General features: G+C 40.3%; 2 protein-coding genes across 3 annotated transcripts in view; one reads left to right on the top strand and one right to left on the bottom strand.

The window, feature by feature from the left end:
- ZGRF1 (zinc finger GRF-type containing 1) overlaps window positions 1-13,780 on the bottom strand; it is a 53,571-nt gene extending 39,791 nt beyond the window's left edge. Inside the window, exons 1-7 of one of the 2 annotated variants that reach the window (XM_090036677.1) lie at window positions 13,641-13,780; window positions 10,674-10,756; window positions 10,488-10,568; window positions 10,317-10,373; window positions 8,798-8,983; window positions 4,569-6,933; window positions 735-814 (exon numbers count right to left, since the gene is read on the bottom strand). In XM_090036677.1, coding sequence (XP_089892803.1) covers window positions 735-814; window positions 4,569-6,933; window positions 8,798-8,983; window positions 10,317-10,373; window positions 10,488-10,568; window positions 10,674-10,694 — 2,790 coding nt within the window. In that variant the 5' untranslated portion in view covers window positions 10,695-10,756; window positions 13,641-13,780. Of the gene's footprint in view, window positions 1-734; window positions 815-4,568; window positions 6,934-8,797; window positions 8,984-10,316; window positions 10,374-10,487; window positions 10,569-10,673; window positions 10,757-13,206; window positions 13,591-13,640 lie in introns of those variants that run through there. The other variant, XM_090036676.1, reaches the window with a different exon arrangement.
- A 106-nt stretch (window positions 13,781-13,886) lies between these two features.
- Window positions 13,887-20,213, top strand: part of LARP7 (La ribonucleoprotein 7, transcriptional regulator) — a 33,094-nt gene continuing 26,767 nt past the window's right edge. The window contains exon 1 of the mRNA XM_090036678.1: window positions 13,887-14,016. The gene's annotated coding sequence lies outside the window, so the exon portion shown is untranslated. The remainder of the gene's footprint in view (window positions 14,017-20,213) is intronic.

The raw sequence follows: 20,213 nt of genomic DNA, 5'->3' as shown, positions 1-20,213 counted from the left end.
AATATGCTAAAAAGAACATGTTTTTCAGCCACTCTTGTATGTTAAATAAGTGACTGTAAAGGTTTAATATGGCTTATCTAATACCAATATTGGATGACATAGTGGTTTCCATGAAAAAGCGATGGCACCTTTGCAAATAAAATTCTGAAAATCTTAGACTTGTACAATCTTACCAAGGAATAAATATTTTACTAGCTTTTCAAGTATCAAGTCTTGACAAGGTTAAAAAATATGCAATATATATTTCACACTTAAATTATTCAGAATTTAAAATTACAATTAGAACTATGATAAAGAGAAGAACTTAATCCCTTTAAGACTTCCTAGAATATCAATACTAGATGCTTCAGACAGAGATGTAAGAAACCCCATAAGAAACAATTATGGAATAACTTTCTCAAAGGAAATTTTTTTTTTTTTTTTTTAATAAATTTAAACTTCTTAGTGGTAGATTCAGGCTTTTAAACATAAAGGTTTATATCCTTGCCTTCATTTTATAGTGTAACTAAATATTCTGTTCTATGATAGTCTATGATACTCTTAGCCTCATTCATATCACAAGAGCCACAAGTCAACTATGTTTTATGTTCAAGTACGTAAATATGTATTTCAGGTTAATATTCCTAAATGACTCCCAACGCAACCACTACTGTAACACAAACCATAATTTGAATTCAAGGAGAATTCTGCAAGCTTATTTTAAAAGTATGATTACACACATGAAAATGAATTACCCTCTGGTTAGAAGAATCAAAGTACAAACAAGATGTTTGCATATCTCCTGAACAAGACACTTCTGCAAACTGTTTCCTAGCTACAAAGAATGAAAAAAGACCAAGTTTTAGTTACAATTTTGATTCAAAACATAAAAAGTCTTATTATATAGAAACTGATCTTGCAGCCCTTATGTGAGTAGCTGTTCCCTTGAAATCAACAGAACTATTCCCTTGAGTAGGAGTAGGTGTTTGGGCCCATTTTTTCAGTTAGCTACATACATAAAAAATTACATTAAATATTTAATACACAACTTACTGCACACACTTATGCAAGTAATATGGGTATAAAAAGTTTTCATGACATGTATCACCACAGAAGAGGTTGATACATTTTTTTGTCATCTTTTGCCCATTTTCAGGAGTCCTTTGGAGCTACTGCAATTTCATTGTAGCAACATTTGTTTTAAAAAGTTTCCCATGCTATTCAGTAACCACAGACTCTCAACCAGTAATTTTTTTTGGCCCAATGAACAAAATAACTCATACAGGTAAAGTTAAGCAGAAGTCTAAGTCTTTTGAAAGATTAGACCATAAAACAATTTCAGTAATGCTAGCAAAGCACATAAATGAATGTCCCGCATGAGGAAAAGAAAGAAAATTAGCCAAAAGACCCCAGCATTCTGGAACTAAGCCAATGTCAAAGCATTTATCCTTATTTAGTTGTTCTTATTTTAAACAGAGAGAGGTAGTTAATCTTGTTAGAGTAAGGTTGTAAACAGGGGTTGCCTCTGTGCCACCATAAACATGTGTATGGAGGCACAAAGGCCAGGCAAACAAGAAGTCCATGCTCCTTGTAGCACCTTAAATGCCAAAATCTGTGAGCATGACATACTACTATTTTGAAACAGACACCTGATTCTTTTAAAGTAGGAAGACAGAAAACCCAGAGCCACCCATGTTCTCCAGGTACCAAGGGCAAGCTCTCCCAGGGCTTCAAGGGCCTAACCTTGCATGTCCCAAGAATTCCCATTCCTAGGGCAGGCAGGATTGGGACCCTGAAGGCCCTGGAGCACCTGCATGGGTTCCCTCCCCAACATTTGTAGAAATATACCCTGAGTGTTACCCTGCATGACTGAGCCCTGGTCACTCCAAGGAGCAGTAAGGGCTTGATCCTGCAGAACAACAAGCATTTCATCCACCGAAGTGGATATATCCTGGCACAGCTGGTCCTCTTCAATTGGCCACATCTGTTTCTACTAGGGGTGCACCAATAGAGATTTTTGGGGCCGATACCGATAGCTGATTTTAAAGGAGGCGTATCAGTGTATTGGCCGTATCTAATTTCCAATATGCAGTCTGGCAGCTTAAAGAGAGGTGTCCAGCTGGCAAGTCTGTTGTGGTGGAAGGAGAGGGGGAAGGCAGATCAAGGCCACTGTAGTAAGGAAGGGAGTGGGGCTGGGGCAGGCACTACCCAGCTGGTGTGGGGCAAGGCATGGGACACAGCTGCAGCTCATCCCAGGGGGGTGCAGCTCATGATGCTGTGCACACCCCAGGAGGCATGGGGTATGTGTGCCCCCAGATCTGTGCAGGGCAGACTCTTCATAGCAGGGGCTGGGCTGTACTCAGGGTGGGCTGGCAGCACTGGGAAGGAAGCTATAGGGGGCTGAAACCACCCTAAGATTTGCTGTAGCTCCCCCCAGCCCCTCCTCCCAGCACCGCCACCCACCTGCCCCAAGTACAGCCTGGTCCACCCCCTGCCGGGAAGAGCCCAGTGCAGCCCCGGGCCCAGCCTGCAGTGGCAGCCAGCACCACCCCAATCAGATCCAGGGGAACATGCCCTGCATGCCCTCCCATGGTACACGCAGCGGTGGGAGGTGCCCTCCCTCCCACCCAGCCCCATACCCCTAGATGAGCTGCGGCTCCATTCCTTGCCCCGCCCCGGCTGGGCAGCACCTGTCCCAGTCTCAGCCTCAGCCCCACTCCCTCCCCCCCCCGCAGGGGCCTTGATCTGCCCCACTGCCAGTTCCCATTCCCTCCCCTAGCCCCTTCCACCACAGCAGACTTACCAACCTGCCCACCTGTGCTCCTCACCACCTACATGCTGCACTGCAACTATGAGCATTAGGCTGATTTCCACTACGGTCAATTTTCGTTACATTGGTGCTGATCTGACATTGGACTGACGTATCACTACCTCTCGTATTAAATAAAACAAAGAAACACTGGAAAGGGTCTTAGAACTATACTTAGCAATGTCTTTGTAAGTGACTTAAAACTAACCTAAGCTCATCAAGGTCAGTATTCATACATGTCGTTGACATGGAAAGCTTGATATTCACTAAATTAGTAAATATGAGCAATTTCTTCCTTTGCTGGCATGTTATGACTTACATTTGAAAAAGAATTAACTCGTATTTCAGATTGCTAAGCCACTGATACCAATGCTAATATTTTCCAAATTAACATCTCTAGTTCACCGAAGAGCAATCATATTATTAAACATACTGCTAGAATGGGAAATCTAAAATAAGAACTTAATATGCAAGGGAAAGATTTTTTTCTCTCACATGCTCCTGGACCATCATAGCTAAAAAATTCCAACCCTAATTTAATATGCAACAAATAAATCTTTTTAGCTGGCTCAACCATTTGCTTCTCTGGTTATATTTTCCAGTAACTGAATTCATTCATCCAGTCCCGCAAGTGGCTTAGTGCCTTAAATGCTAAAATAATTTCAAGAGCAGCTCCTTTAAATATTTTCTATTAAATTAGCTATTTATAATTATTTTGGTTGTTTTCTTAATCTTTGTTTTATATACAACATCATGAGAAGTGCATGAAGAAAAATAATTCTATTTATTTTAAATTTCAGTAAGGAAAGAATACCACCATATTTACAAAACTCTTATGTTTAGAGTTTGTTCTTGGCATGTTAAGCTGTCCACCTCATACAGAGCTAAATTCTGTCCAATTCACAGGTATAACCACAGACAGGATCTGGCTCATAATCAAAGGTCAGTTTCAATTTCTTTTCAATGATTTTAATGGTCTGCTTTGACAAAAGCTATTTGTTGTCAAATTTCAATGCTTAATAGCCATGTTTAAAAGTCAAATGCTTGTCAGAGACATTCAAATGGTAGAGGGTACAATCCCCAATTGTTCAAAATCAAAAGTAAAGGCCTTAAAAATGAGACCTTCTAAAGCTATTTGCTGTAATCAATTACTGTTACACATATGATTTGTACTGACAATAAATTACATCTCTTCTATATATAGTTTCACGTATCAAGTTACTATTTTTCCACTGTTTTTCAGTTCTTCTATTCTCTAGTTGTTCCAATACTCTACCATGTTAGAAGGAAGAAGAGTTTACCTCAGTTCTCAGACAATAACACAGTATTTAGCTATAGTCTTTATTATTAAAGCTATATTTTATCCAGACCTTGTCAAACAAATGTCAATCCTACTTAGCCCTAATTCATTTCTTATTTCTTAAGGATTAAATCTGACACCAAGTAAAGTACACTGAAAAACCCAAGTTGTTCTCAATAGGGCAAAATCAGTTTGTAAGTTACAATTAACAGTCAGATTTTTTAATTGTGAATGTTAACACTCTGGCATTATGACTGGCAGTTTCAGGAAAACATCTAGCTATATCATGGGTACTCATAGGAAAAAAGTTTAATATATATGACATAACTCCTAAAAATATTTGTTTGTTAACCAGAATGTCCTAACTTTTTATAAAAATCATTTTTTCCCCCACAGGAAAAATAAGAACTAGATAAACATCAGTATAGAAAGCCATCAACAATAATTCAGAATCCAATATAAAATGGAAGTTTACCTAACCTTCAAATTTTCCAGTGGGCTCACATTTATAAGTCTCTCTTTGATACAGCAAGCTATTACATTTCTCCATACTGTGTAAGCTTTCTAATGCTGTGCTATGCTCAGTCAAAGACCTTAGAAGGCTGATGTCATTTGGTAGATCAGGAAGACCAGAGGAATTTTCATCACAAGCCAAGTATTTCATGCAATCAGTTCTCATTCTTTCATCTTCCCTTGGTTCCTGGATGGAATTCATGACGGTTGACACATTTTCAAATTCAGTTTCATCCATCTCCCCTTTCTCTGAAGACTGCTGGATTTTTGCTAAAGTATCACGTTTGAAAATCTGAGTAGTAAATGCAGCATGGTATTTCCCTGCATCATGGCACGAACCATCAGAACAGCCAGTCATTAGAGGGAAGGTTACCAAAGGACTTTCTGAATTAATATCACCACCAGGAGAATCACTGAAATATTCTAAGCAACTACCCTGGGAATCTGCACTTCCAAGCTCTATAGTATCTTTTTTAGAATTTTTGTCAATAGAAGTCTTTAAAGCAGAAGGAATATATGAAACAATTTTATTTTTCTCAAATTTGTTGCTATTATCATCACATTCGTAATTATTCACTCCACTTTGCACTAGATCAGTATGCTTGTTATTCACTAAAGACATGTCATTAATGGTACATGCTGGGTAGAAATCAAGGTTCTTACTGATTGCAGTTTCAATATTTAATGTGCTTCTATTTGCATCTTCTACAACAGTATCAGCATCTGAACACCTTACTTCAATCTGAGAAGGAGCTGCAGCATCTCTCTCAATTCGGTCACAACCTTCAGAGGTCTTAACACAAGCCTGTAATGGCAGACACTCTGGGGTAAAATTTTCATCTGTCCCTCCCAGAAATGTCAATTGTTTGACATCTTTTTCTTGATTACTGAGTGTCATTACTTCACACTGCCCATGAACTCTCATCTCCTTTTGTGTCACAGCTCCCTCTGTCGAACCAGCTGAACATTGTGAAAGCACATTCCCTTTGCATAGCTCTTTATCTTCAGTGTTACTGAAATCAAAAGTTTCTAACAGATTGAAGTTAACCTCCAAAAATTGTTCAGGCAGATCACTAAGCTTGCCACATTCAGGCAAGTCCTCATGTACAGCTTTAGGACCAGCGCATGTTACACACACAGGCACCCCAGAGTCACCAGCTACACTGTCTACATTTATTCTTGATTGAGATTTAATTTGTGGCTGAGCAAGAAAGCCCTCTGGCTCTTTAACACTGTCAGTCTCTAGGTTTTCACTGGATTTGGGAATATTTGTTTCAAAGGTAACAAACTCATCTGCATTCCTTGCATAATAAACAGCCTCTGAAGATGAGGCACATTTAAGGTTGTTCTTTTTATTTATGTTGGATTCAGATAATACAGTACTACTTGGCTGGTCTTTGCCAATACATCCATTAATGGCCAATAGCTTAGCTGCCCCATCACTTCTACAGACTGTAGATGCTTCAGAAGTTAGTTTACATTCCCCATTATCATGCTCTCCATCATCCATTAGTTCCATGCAACTGTACTTTAACTCTTGTCCAACTGGCTGCACAGAGGTTGTAAAGAACTGCAAAGCCTTTGGGTGGCAAGGGGCTTGTAAAGTCAGACTTGCATCATTTGTCTCTTGGTCATATTTCTTTCCCATGACAACTCCATCATAAGATTGGCCACCTGAACTTGGCAGCATATAAACATCCCATCGGCTTGTATTAGTCTCAGTGATTTCTGCATGATATTGGTGCTCTGTATCTTTAGTGCTTCCTATGTCAGTGTTGTTTGCACCTTCAGGTACAAATGTACTGTTCTGTTTACATAAAATACCTCTTCTTTCAGAAGGCTGACATCTAGAAATGTCCTTTATGTCTTCAGCTTTTTGCTCCCTGCATTGTTGTGTTGGCTTGGATTTCAGAAGTGCTATTATTTGTGCTTTGCTCCTGATGTTCTGAGAGACTTCCACACCAACTGTCTCACAGGCTGCTTTCAGACATCCAGTAACTGAAGGTTCTTGCTTCGTAAGTACAGAACCTGCAATAGGGTGACAATGGTTTCTATTTTGTATATCTTCTTTGTAACTGTTAGTATACGGAGAGGAAACCAGAGAGGAGATGAAAACGTCTTCTCTAGCACTACTTGCGCAAACAACACTGTTAGAGTTTTCAGGCAAACTGCTTCCTGATTGTTTCTTGCAAATAGCAGAAAACAAAGGAGAGGTGACATACAACTCAGAAGGAAAAGGAGACTGGTACCACTTAGATGAAGAGGTTGCTGGTGATACACTCTCTTCCACTGTTGCCACTCTCTTTTCAACTTGACGTGGCCCTTTGAAGCCCTAAGAGAAAGTTTTAAAATTAATCCTTTTTATTAACACGTTTCAAAAGATAAAAACTAACCTACAGTATATCATGCTGCATGTTCTCACCAAACCTCCCACAACTATTTCACATGGTTAATGGAAAATGATTGGGCTTTTATAATTTCCAGCTCCACCAACCATAATGCTGTTAAACACAAAAATCTACCACACCATGAAAATGTAGCACTCAGTGGCATGATCATTCTGGTTCTCACGCCTGAAAAAGCAGAAGGATATAAGTGTATTTAGTATCAAATATGTTATAAATCCATCTTGTTGGGCCCATACATTTTAAAGCACATAGATTATATTTATTCCAATCATGAAATATTTTGAGACCCTTTGAGAAAAAAGGGTAACAAAGATAAGCATTCAAGTGTATTTGCGTGGCAAGAAACTGCTGAAACACACACACAAGGAGTAAATACTGATTGATTTGTTTACATACTGTATTTACTCAAATTCAGGATGAGTTTTTTCCCCACTTAACTTTGGGGAGGAAAAAAAGCCTCGTCTTAGATTCAAATACAGGTGGGGTGGGCAGTTGTTGAAGCTCCACCCCCTCCACCACCCCCAACTGCGCAGTCTCCACCATAATCCTCTTGTCATGGTGCCTCCTCCCATGCTGAATGAGCCACTCCAGCCTGGCCAGGCAGCAGCACTGCTGATAGCTGCAGCTCACAGCAGCAGAGTGGGGGAGCACCAGAGAGACCATGCAGCAGTAAGGAAGCTGCTGCAGCTCTAGCTCTGCCTCCAGCCCTGAACAGGACTTGGAGCTAGAGCTGTCACCATTGTTGTCAGCTGGACTAGGAACAGAGCCATCACATAAGGGAAACAGCTACAGGGAGAAGCAGATGACAGGAAGGGGCTGGCACCAAGGGGTGGACAAGTGACAGGAGGGCAGGCACAGGGGGGATGAGGGAGACTACCTGCCTACCCACCACTGCTTTCGAAACTGCAGATGTAGGAGGGAAAAATTTTTAAATGATCTACATATAATCAGATTCTATACATGGAAAATTATAACAAATGTATAATTTTCCCTGAATAAAAATCTAATAATTGGGAGGCTGCCTTAAATTCAAAGTAATTTTGGATTCATGTAAATAGGGTAGGTTCAACCAGTTGCTTTGGGTGTGTACTGGGCATCACAACTGTTAATTTATCCTACATCCTACGCATTATTTTATTTTCAATAACCCAAATATATGCTGAAACTTCCATTAAGAGTTTTTTAAGACTTTTTAGTCATACTGTAATAAGAAAGTGCTCCTTCAAATAAGCATCATGAAATATTATATATTTAGACTCTATAGATAAAAAAAAATCATAATCTATAGATATAAACTTATAAATGAATATATACATAAAATTATATTTCATGATGCTTAGTTGAAGGAGTACTTACTACAGTATGAATAAAGACTTTAAAATCATATTTGGTTATAACAGCAAATCCAATGAGAGTTTAATAAGTCATAGGTTTATACAGCATAATTTTTTAATGTTTTGTTTTAGAGATTTGCACATGACTTTTTATATGCTTCTATCCATATACATGCACCTCACTTGAACTCACTCCAGTGAAGCAGAAGCCCAATAAATCTCACTCAAAGTCAGAACAGTCTCACAGACTGTGTAAGCAGAGAGCAATACATGAGACAAAAGGTTCAATATAGTTTTAGGACATCCACATTCAGGTGATAAGGCACACACTGTTGAGAACATAAAATTCAGCTGTTCACAACAGGTTTTCACGACACCACAGATTAAGAGAGGTTCCAGTAAGGTTTTAAATGGCATAAGATTTTTAGATATAACATATAAAACAAAGACATACTGTAAATTTCCTTTTCAAGCCAACAGGTAGGTGTAGCAGAGGTAGATTAGATGGTTTCACGCCATTTCTGTTTGATGCAGAAGCTTCTATTTTCTTTGGTGGATAGGTACAATTGTTTTCAGTAGCTTTTTCTGCTTCAACTGTGATCAAATACTGATCACCTTCTAAATCATCTCCAGGTTTCACCTAAAGGAGAAAGAAAAGAAAAACTTGAGGTACCTGAAACACTGAAATTCTCTTCATCTTGCAAAACATATTAATACATAGAGAATTTTCCTTTTAAAATATTAACATGTCCAAAAAATAAATGTTAATTCAAAATATAACTCTTATAAATAACTGGATTAGACTAAATGTGAAAGCAACAATTAGCACTTAGTATGTTAAATTAATGTAATTTAAAATAGCCAGAGATTGTGTACATTACCAGATAGAAGCATTACAAAAAGAACAAAGTTCTCAGGTACCCAGCTCCTTATATCATTTATTTATATATATCTATCAATTTTAGTCTGCATAACTGAAGCGTACCAAATGACAGCTCCATGCCTGAAGGAGCTTGAGTATAAGAAAGGACCATACAGAGCAAATTCAAGCACACAACAGTCTAGGTCAGTGACTCTCAACCAGGGTGCACACCTCGTGTTAGGTGTGCAAAAACCTACACGTGATTCAGATGGTAAACCCAGAGATTTCAAACAGGAATCCACAGCGTCAAAAACATCCTGTCCTGTTCTGGTCTTCCTGACTTCTTTGGAACAGAAGTACTATTGTACTATTTTTCTGTAGTTAAAAAATGAATGAAAGTGAAGAGTTGGCCTTTTTCATGAGGTACCTTGAGTCTAAAAAGCACCACTCACCTACCTTACAGCTGATATTGCTCCCAAGAATCAGTGAGTGCATCTAGATTGACTTTATTTAAAGGAGTGATGGAAAGTAATCAGTATACATTTATTGAATGTCCCAAGCTTATGCAATTGCACAATCACATGCAATTAAAAAAAATGTACTTGCTGTATCAGTGCGGGGGGCAACCTTTTTGGAAAGCATACCACAAAATAGCCCTGCACCCTCTCCAAGTGCCTTTCCAATCCCTTTTCCCTGCCTTATTTGCTGTTATGCTTCCCGCCTTGTACCCCCTGCCTCATTTGCTTTTCTTTCTGCTTCCTGCCTTATCTGCCACTTCCTGTCTCCTGCCCAATCTCCTGCAAGCCACACAAAGAGGCTGCCTGTGCCAGTTTTGCAGGTTGGCCACTCCTGCACTATACAGTACAATGATACTTGCTATCCACAAAAAGCACATTTATTAGACATTATCCACTGTAGTGAAAATCTACTACTATAATGCTTTACACTTTGTTAGATCAAAAATATGCTATATCTGACCATTTAAAATCCTGTATTTGTAACAACTGATAAAATCAGAATATATTAGACAAAATAGCTGGACAAGGAAATTTAGACTGTGCAAAGATGAAAAGTGGTCCCAACACAGACTAGTTTTTAGTTAAAAATATACCTGAGTTCTGACAAATATGCTCTCCAAACATTGTCCTTTGTCATCAAATAAGGTTACCTGCATTGAAACATAATGAAATGTTAAACAATCAAATCACTGCATTTCAAAGAGCAGAGTGGATTTGGTAGACTCAGAGAATAGATCATACTGTATTAAACTTGAACTCTTCACCTTATTTCCTCCAATGCTGGTCTTCAAAACCCCATCTTGCCATACTTTTGATTTCTTGGTCTTCTGATGAGTGTATAAGACCTTTTGAATAAAATTGTGATAATTACTGAAATGATAATTTACTGTGGTTGCACAAACACAAGAAATATTTAACTGAATGTTATATATTGTTAAAAAAACACTTACAGTAAACTCTTGACAAGTCATTGCTTTGGATGGCTTTGTTTCCTCAAAGGTCTACATTAAAACTATTCACTCCCTCATACTATCTAGAAAACAAATATATTTTTAGTAGACATCAGCAAATAATCCAATAATGCAGAGGTGCAAGGCACCATTCATTTTAACTCAGTTGATACCTCTGAAAATATACCCATTAATTTTTGCAAAGTACTTTGAAAATTAAAAGCTTCATCGTATTAACATAACATCTTCATGAACACTGGCAATCAGAACTTAAGTTACCTCAAAAGGTATGATTTTCAGAAAATGTAGAATGCCCACTGTCTGAAAAATCCTTTTTTGTTTGTTTGTTTTTACATGTAACAAGTTGGCCCATTAAAATTTAAACTGCTGAAACCTCCCCCGCCCCCTCCGATGTAAGCCAGTCAACAAAGAACAACATTTTATAAAAATATAATGATCTCTGTTTATGTTCAAAGGGTTTGACTTTCATTGGAACTATTGTCAGTTTTGTTAGCTACTGGCACTATGATGAAAATTGACCACAGGAAAATAGCTAGTACTGGCACATGCTCCCAAACTACTTACAATCTCCGGCTGCCTCTACAGACATCAATATGAATGAAGGAAAAAGTATTTAAAAGTAATCACACGTAAGAAAAGGAATATGAAAAGCCAAGAAATATTGAACAGCTGTAGAAATTATAGGAAAATACATGATAGCCAGTCTATTAGAAATATAGTTGGATGGATAATACAGATACTATATTTTAAATTTTTGAAGCACCATACCAGCAGTTATCAAACTGTGGTTCATGGGTGAAACCAATCAGTACGCACCAGCAGACTCGATTAATCGAGCCTGCTCCAACGCACTATAATTACAGCACATTGAGGCAGTGTCCCCGCACATCTACACACACCCTAAGCATCTGCAATGCTGTGGCTAAAATCTGTCATTCTGTTCCAAACTGATTCAACATTGTAAAAATAAATGTCATAGCTGTAAAACAGTTTCTGGTCATATACAACTGATTTATGGTATTAGAAATGAGAGATTTGTGGCAATGAGTCTCAAACTGCAACTGGTTTCATTATTTTTTTAAGCAAAAAAAGAGAGAAAAAAAATCTTCAAATGCTCAAATTCTACACCTTACCACCAGAGGGCTCTCACGTTTCCCATATTTTTCGCTATCAGTTTTGGTTCAGCTGTATAGAAAAATCATGTTTCAAATTGTGTAAATGCTAGTTCCACAGAAAAGGCAGGTTCTACACTTATCATCATTTTTGTGCTAGTGCTAGAAGAGCATTCCGGACTTCCAGCATTAAATAAATCCATTTACATAAAGATGCTACTGAAGAGAAGAGTAGTTTTCGATTTTTTTTACGGCCTCTTTAATAACAAAATGGAACTAGAACAACACTGGGAATTATAGAAGCAGTCATTCAAACTCAATGGAAACAAATTTAAGGCAGCTTGAATAATAGGGGCGACTTCGTTTTCCCTTGGTTCATTGACAATTGAAAGAACATAACTGCAGTTGTTAAATTGTAAATGACATCAAACTGGCTATTCTTGTTGTTTTAATATTTAATGATAGAACATCACTTAATTTTCACAAACTACCTTGAAATATTTTCAACAACAAAGGAAGAAAGAAATTAAAGGGGAAACCAAAGAAAAAAGAATCAACTTTCATCTTTTTTTTCGGACTGGGACTAACTCCTACAGAATCTGATAATCCTGAAAGGATCAGTACCACTTCAAAGTTCTTCTAATGCTAACAGGTTATGAAAGATCAAAATAAGTCTGTTTCCCCATCACTCCTTTTATTACAAGGATTGTTTGACAGCCTCTCTCTTTCACATCATTTAAAGCTGAGGTGGGCAATTGTTTGGGCTGGAAGGCCAGGTATGAAGTTTTGGTGAGCTGTTGAGGCCTGGGAGGAGAGGGAAGGAAAGGGGAGAGGGAGCCAGGGAGATGCCAAATATCCTATCCAGGCTGCTAGCTGCTGCTGGAAGCCTGAGGAGGGAGCACTGCACACCACTCCACTCTGCCACAGCCAGGACCTTCCTGGGCCAGACAGCATGCAGATTTCTCCAACACCTCCCTATCCCCCACCCATATGCATCCCTCTCACACCTGCCTCCAGCCTTCCTGTTGGACCGGGTGCTGGTTGTTGCGTTGCCAGGGCTGCACAGTACCACGTGGGACAGGGCATGATGAAGCACGCTGAGTAGCTGTCTCTCCCACCCACCCACCACGATGAACTGCTGCGGCTGTGCCACATTGTGAAAGTTGGGGATGACAGCCCTGAGTCAAGGGGGGGTCATACCCAACTTTGGGGGCTTTGTTTTTTTATTATTATTAATACATTTCATGTTCCAGGTCAAATCAGCCAGATCAGTTCCACATCATACTAGTGAGCAGAACTCAATCATTCCAAAAACCATATCAACAGTGCAAGCAGGACGTGGTCCCAGGCTCTCATCCTGGGACTTTAGACACTCCCAAATCCACTGGCAGGCATCCTACCTGCAGGCTCAAGAAAGGCCCCTGCTTCATCTTAGCCCACAAAAGGCCAACTTCTAGGTTTGCTGTCAGCGCTTTCTTTTGCCTGCTTGCCTTGAAATTAAAAAATGCTTCAACTCTGACCCAGGTCTCACTCACGCACTGGCGATTAGTGAGCAACGTAAATTTAAAGAGATGGGTTATTTGCATATTTTTCAGGGTACGATCGCATTTCAACAAACAAACACCATCATTCTGAGCTTCCAATGCGGGTAATTTCACATTTAAGATGTGGCAATGCTGCGCTCAGGGAACCAGGCGGGGATGGGACGCGGAATCGAGACCGGCTCCGCTCCGCTCCGGCACCGGCCCCAGCGAGCCAAGCCAGCCCCAACCGACCCCCATCTCCCGCCCCCAGGCAGTGACGTGGGAGCAGGGGAGGGAAGGCGCGTGCCCACCTCACGGAGAGACCAGGTGGCAGCCAGATTCTTTCCACTTTGAAAGCTTTCCCGCGCTAGCTGCCGATGACGTTGTTTCCCTGCGCCGGCACAGAAGGCCCCCGCCTGCCCGCGCTTCGCCTGACGGAAAAAAGGGTGACAGAACCAAACCGCTTCCTTGACCAACCCTGGCAACCGGCGCGCGCGTAAAACGTCACGAGCGCGCCCCTCGCTGATTGGCCTGGCCCCGGGGCTTCCTCTCTGAGACCCGAGCGTCGCGTTGGTTGTGACGTAACGGGGGGGCGGAACGGCGGAGCGCTGGAGGAGGCGCGGGGGGTTGTGGCCGTGGGGTGCCCGCGTGACGCTGCCAGAAGTCCCGAGCGGTGGGCGCCTGCAGGTCAGTGTCGCTGGGGGGGGAGGGGCGGAAGAGCGGGCGAGAACTACCGCGGCGCTTGGAAGGGGAATGCTGTGACGTCAGCTGCCCGTCATGGGGGAGGGGGCGGGGCCTACAGCACTTGCGCGCGAACTCCGCGTGTCGCCGCGTCTTGACTGTTGTGCGGTCCTGCGCCAGTTGGGTCGTGTGCAAGGGCGATGTCCGCGCATGCGTTAGCGGCCCCCTCCAACATGTGGTCCACACCCCAGGCACCGCTTTGCCTTGGCTGTCGTGCTGTGGGTTGGAGGAGGCTTGGTGTTCCTGCTTACATGCGGCTGTCTCTTATTTGTTAGTGGGAAGATGCCAGACCCTCCTCAGCTGACCCTGACACCATTAGCCTAGTGTCCTACAGGGGCAAGATGTGTATACACATGAGCATGCACACACCGTTTGGTTGGTTGTGTTTTTCTGGCAAAAAAACAAAATCTATAGGTAGATCTATCTATAGCTATCTACCTTCAATACTACCAAGCGGCCCCTGTGGTTCACTTGGCAGGTCAAATCACACTAAGAACATGTTACACAATTCATACCATGCGCCCATACACCCATCTCCATACCCGAACCCCCCACCCACTGCCCTCAGAGGGCCTGCCCCTGAAAAAGTCTGTGCCAGGCCCCTCTCCACCAGATAGTCTGCCATTTCTTTCCCATCCTCTTCTGCCTTCCTGTAGTACCACTCCTCCCCTCCGGCCCTGTGGTACCCGTTCAGGACTGTCTGTTCCTAACTTTATCGCCTGGCAGGGCCCAGCTCACAGTTGTGAATCTCCTCCCCTTAGCCAACCTGTGAGTTAGTCCAAGAAAGTCTGCGCTATATCTGCCTACTTTTTTTAAGCTCCTCCCATCATAGAATCAGAAAATTAGGGTTGGAAGGGACCTCAGTAGGTCATGTAGTCCAGCCCCCTAGATCAGATACTACCTAGGAAACTACCCAGTTGCAACAGGAGTTGACTTCAGTGTGCTCTTGGAAATAAGTGTGTTCTCACATTGAGGTGGCAGGTTCATAGCTGACATTTGACATTTGCTCCCATTCTCTCTTCCCACTCCCTTGAACATCACCCTTTCGGAGGTGCTGTTTCGAGGCAGAAGTGGAATGGAAATCGGAGAGGACAACAGTACATGGGCTGAAATGGCAAGCTGTCCTGTACTGTTGAAGGATCGTGATCACTAAGTGATATGCTGTCCCTAGGCTTTTAAAAATTAATCATTATGTATCACTAAACTGATTACCTAAACTCATTAATGTTCAAATGGGTGGCCCTCATTACAGTCCTGAACAAAAAAATATGGATTAATACACAACAAACCGTTCACAGGGCAAGAAACGCTGAGTAATTAACACCTTGAACTGCAGAGACTATTTGTTTTGTTCTTTCTTTATTTTTTCTTTCTTATGCATCTGAGGTTACTGTTCTTTATGAAACAAAATCTGGAAGTCCTTTGCCCCTGCCAAAAATTATTTTCTGTTTGCTTTTTTAAACTATCAGGGAGGCCTACACTTTCTCTTTGGGGAGGTCTGTTTAGGAGACAAACTGAAGAAACAGGAGGCTGAAATTTAAGATCAGGTCGTACAGACATCAGCATAACTTAAACTTGCTAACTGTGCTAGGCTACAATTTCAAGTACTTGAACATAGCCTCTCAAAGTTAAATTTACTTCTGCTTTTGGTATGAAATGCTATGTATGTGTGCATATGTGAGAACCAAATAAAATAAAATGAAATTTTATTTTGTGAGTAGTAGTTACACTTAAGCTGTCGCTCATCTCATCTGTTTATGTTCGTTAAAATGGAGCTTTTGTTACAATTTTCCTTAATAGCCTTTGGAACATTTTTGCATTCATGAGTTCAACATGAATCCAAAGTACTAAAGCTCTCTTAAATCATCTTAAAAAATACAAATGTACGTGTTTATAAAAATATACTGTCAAAATCTGCTTTACCTGTGGCAGGTTAGGTACAGGTTTATGTTGTATCAGGGTTGAGGCTAGTCTTATGTAAAGTTTAGATTATGGCTACATGGGATGTTTTGGATAGGGGTGATCCTGCCTAAGGCAGGGAGTTGGACTAGATCAGTGGTTCTAAACCTTTTTTGTGTCAGGACCCATTTGTAAACATTGATGTCTGGTCCTGGCCCAGTGTCCCTTGCTCCTGGCCTGCTGCCCCCAAGCCCCCCCAGTGTGTGGGGCAAGGGGGGTGTGGAAATGGAGGATGGGGGGCCCCAAGCAGCCTCTTGCAGGCTGGAACTCTGACAACCTGTAAGGGAGAAGCCATGGTTTCCCAAGTTTTTCTCCTTTAATGAGTCCATTTTTTAAAGTTTTTTTTCGTGACCTATTCATATATTCTTGTGACTCATATAGGTTGAGAAATGCTGGACTAGAGGACCACTGGAGGTCCCTTCCAGCCCCACTTCGCTCTGATTCTATGACTAAAAAAATGTTCAGCATTGCAAAAAAAAAGATAGGGTCAATGAGGTAGTGGAAAAAATCAAAATAACCTTATTCTGCCTCAACTTAAATATTACTTTAGGAGATAAGGAAATTTAAAAATAGCAAGTTAATTGATAAACCCTAGCCATAATGTGTGAGCCAGTGTTGATGTCAGAGGCAAATAAGGCCATAAATCAATACAAGCAAACAGTTATGTTTATAAGTTTAAGATACAGATTTTTAAAGACCAAACTTTTAAAGATTAAACTACAAATTAAAATGTTATTTCTTTCTTAAGGGGTTTTTGGTTGTAGCTGTATTGGTCTAAAAAGAGTGATTGCACCCAAAAGCTTGCTAAGAACTTTTTTCCAACTACTCAGTTGGTCTAATAAAAGATATCGCATCTACTCAAAGAACCTTACCTGCCTATTTCCTTCTTAAGACATATGAAAGTTGTATATTAACCAAGCTAATGGACAGTCATCTAAGTAAATGGTTTAGATCCCTTGCAGTGAATTTTGTCACGGAGTTCAGCAACCCTGGTCTCCAAAATATCCAGAAAAGGAGGAGGAGTTATTTGGGAGTATATTAGGAAAAAAGCCAGACCATCTGCCATGGAAGGCATGGCATGCTGTTGGGCATCTGGAGGAACATATAAAATCAGCCAAGGAAAAGAATGCCTGTTGAAAGGTACTCCAGTAGGGATAACTTCTGGAATACGAGCTTGTCAGCAGACTTGGACAGTGGCGTTTTGTCTGTGCCCTACATAATCATTGGGAAATGTAATTCTTCCAAAGGTAAAAGCCCACTGAAGTCAGTGTAAGTTTTGTCCAAGAATCACATTATTTGGCACATAACCATGATTCTCCATTTTTTGTTTCTGTTGTTTAATTTACTAAAGTTATGTGCATCTCAGCTGGAAACTGAGCTGACATTAGAAGGTACTTCCTGTAATAGACGTTACCTGTGTAAAATGTGCTAGATTTTAATATGCTAGATTTTAATATAAGGCTTTAAAAGCTTTCTTTCCAAGACATTTTTTTCATTCTTTTAAGGTTGTTCTGAGTGTGGGTATTGTGCTAGGTTACAAAATAGCTATAGAATATTCAATATGTAGACACTGATCTAAGTTGAGGCCAAGTAATGACTGGCTGGCTCAAAGGGAACACAGAAAGTCTTTATCTCCTTCCACCTTCCCCTCTACCACCACCATTACAAGTGCAATGCCTGATTGTGACCCAGCTCTTTCAAAATTGCTTAATGTTCTGCCTTGACAACCTGTATGTCAGCAAGTGGGACAGAAGGGGGAGCAGCATCTTCAGAGCCATTCCTCCTCTCCTTGTCTTACCTTGCATCTTCTGCCCCATTAGCCAGTGGAGCTGAGGTGGCACATGGAAAGAAGTAATCTGCCAGTTATATTTCTAATTTACTTGACTTTACACTTGCATTCTTTCATTCCCTTATAGGAAGAAGGAAACCACAGACCAAATTCTGCCTAAATCCTAAGGAAGTGTAAGAGTGTTCTGCCCTTGAATTTTTGCCAATCATAACCTGGGCCTTTTTTAATGCTCCCAGCTTCCTAGAAGAGTTTTCATAGACTTAAGTTTGGAATCGCAGGGTGTGTTTAATAACTGTGACAAATAAGTTCCAGCCTGATAATGTAGCAATGGTTAAGACCAGATGAGCTCAGCTGCTATTATATTTTAAGTAGTAGCTTACAGGGAATTGGATAGTAAAAATGATGTTTTTAAGAAATAGGAACTTTGTTCAGCGTGCACCTATCTTACCTCTGTATCTTAATTAAAGTGTTGGCTTGTAATCTTTAATCTTTAGAAAGCCATGAGAGGTATCTTGTATTTGAAAAACAGTACTTCTAAAGGATTTTGCCTAAATTCAGTATTCCTTTACTTGTATTGGTTTAAGTAACTGTCTTGCTCTGGGACTTGAACCCATGTTGAACTTCTGCCTTCCTGGGGAGAGTGTTACCTCACATACCTTCAACTTAATTGACAACTTGTTGACCTTTAAGCATCTTGAATGGTCAGCTCACAGCAGGGAGGGAAACTGGAATCCTGCTTGAGGAGCCTGATTAACACAATAATCTGAAGAGCATTTCCATTTTTGTCATCCTGTTCTATAGATGGGGCTTCCTCTGATGGTTCTCACCTTCACCACCATTTCCTTGTATATTGTTTCGCAGTATTGGCCATTGGCAAAGAGATGAGAAGCCTTTTATATGGTGATAGCTACTACCTTAAATACTTAAATCTTTGTGATAATTTCATTTTCAGGCACTTCCTACTTTTTCCAAGCTATTATTGGGAACTAGCTCATTGGAAGTAAAGTACTATGAACAACTGGTGACTTTTTTTTTCCAGGTTGGGGTGTAGAGGAAAAGTGGCCAAAGTATTTGGAGTTTAAACAATATACAGTATGTTAATGTCTAAAGAGACATTGTTTGGCATTGTGATTACAGCCCATGGAACTTGCTCTATTTTCTCTGCTTCTATTTAATCAAAGTATGAGGTGTTGAGATCCCTCTTTTTCACGACCTAACTTAATCAGGTCCTAAATAATTTAAGAAAAAGGAAAATACTAAGTTCTTCAAATAGTGTATGTATACAGATTAGCAAGAGTATTCATCATTGAGCCCCAAAGTGTGGGGCTCTAAATCTTTGACAAAAGGTTAACACTGTCATAAAAATGCATTGTATTATGCTCAGAACCTCTGAGTGGGAGGCTGGGAATTTTTGCTTTCTTTGGTGCTGTAACAATTGACAGGACTGTTTCCTAGATGTTTTAACCTTTTAAACAAGAGCCATTGTTAGTTTTTTCCGTGAATGCCCCCAGCTATACACATGCTGCTTCAAGTTGCATTGCTTCCTAAGAATTACTAAATTACTCTTACATTTTGGCATCAGACCAGAGACTCATGCAGCTAGAATCTCAGTACAAAAAAGCATAACCTCTTTTATGAAATCAGTGGAGCAAAAAGCAGCATCTAGTACTTAGGATTTGACCTGTGGTATGTAGTCTACCTAGAGATGTGTGCAACGCTTCCTGTCTCTTGTCAGTGTAGAAGGGCTAGTTCTGAAGTACAGCACATTATTGTTTAAATTCTCTTTGTACTATGTTGGGAGACCTTGGCAAAAGAGGATGTCACCTTAAGCCTGTCTTTCAGACCTGCCAAATCTTGCTCGTTGCTCATTTAATTTTAGGTGAACTAGTAGACCCTTTCCAAAGTGTTTCCTTTAAAGTATAATTGTAATTATTAAGACATCTATCATCATCCTCAAAGAATTTTAAATCTCTGTCATTTAAATGATTGCTTCCTGACAATATTGCTTGCATGATGGCTCATAAACTAAATGCCACTATGAATCTTGTGACTATTCATAAAGTGTGATTCAAAAACTGTTTTTTGGCAGCGTGTGGGAGTACCTCATCAAAAGGTATAAAATAGTAAAATATTAATAACATTTGAAAAATGAAACAGTTAAAATAATTGTAGAAATACCTGTAGCAAAATACTTTTGTGGTTAGAGGACAGGTTTGGGAGCTACGAGTTCTCGGCTGCTGTGTGTCCTGGTGCAAAGTACTTGCCATCTTTGTGTCTCTTGGCAAGTATTGTTATTGTCTGTGAATGTCACAGGAAAGATGGGGAAGCTAATATTAACGTTCATAAAAGCTCTTAGAATTATTTGATGGGTGCAACAAAAGTGCACAGTAGTGTT

The sequence above is a fragment of the Crocodylus siamensis genome, chromosome 2, assembly GCF_052110815.1.
Source record: "Crocodylus siamensis isolate JL-2025a chromosome 2, ASM5211081v1, whole genome shotgun sequence".
NCBI lineage: Eukaryota > Metazoa > Chordata > Crocodylia > Crocodylidae > Crocodylus > Crocodylus siamensis.
This window is presented reverse-complemented; position numbering and strand designations above follow the sequence as displayed.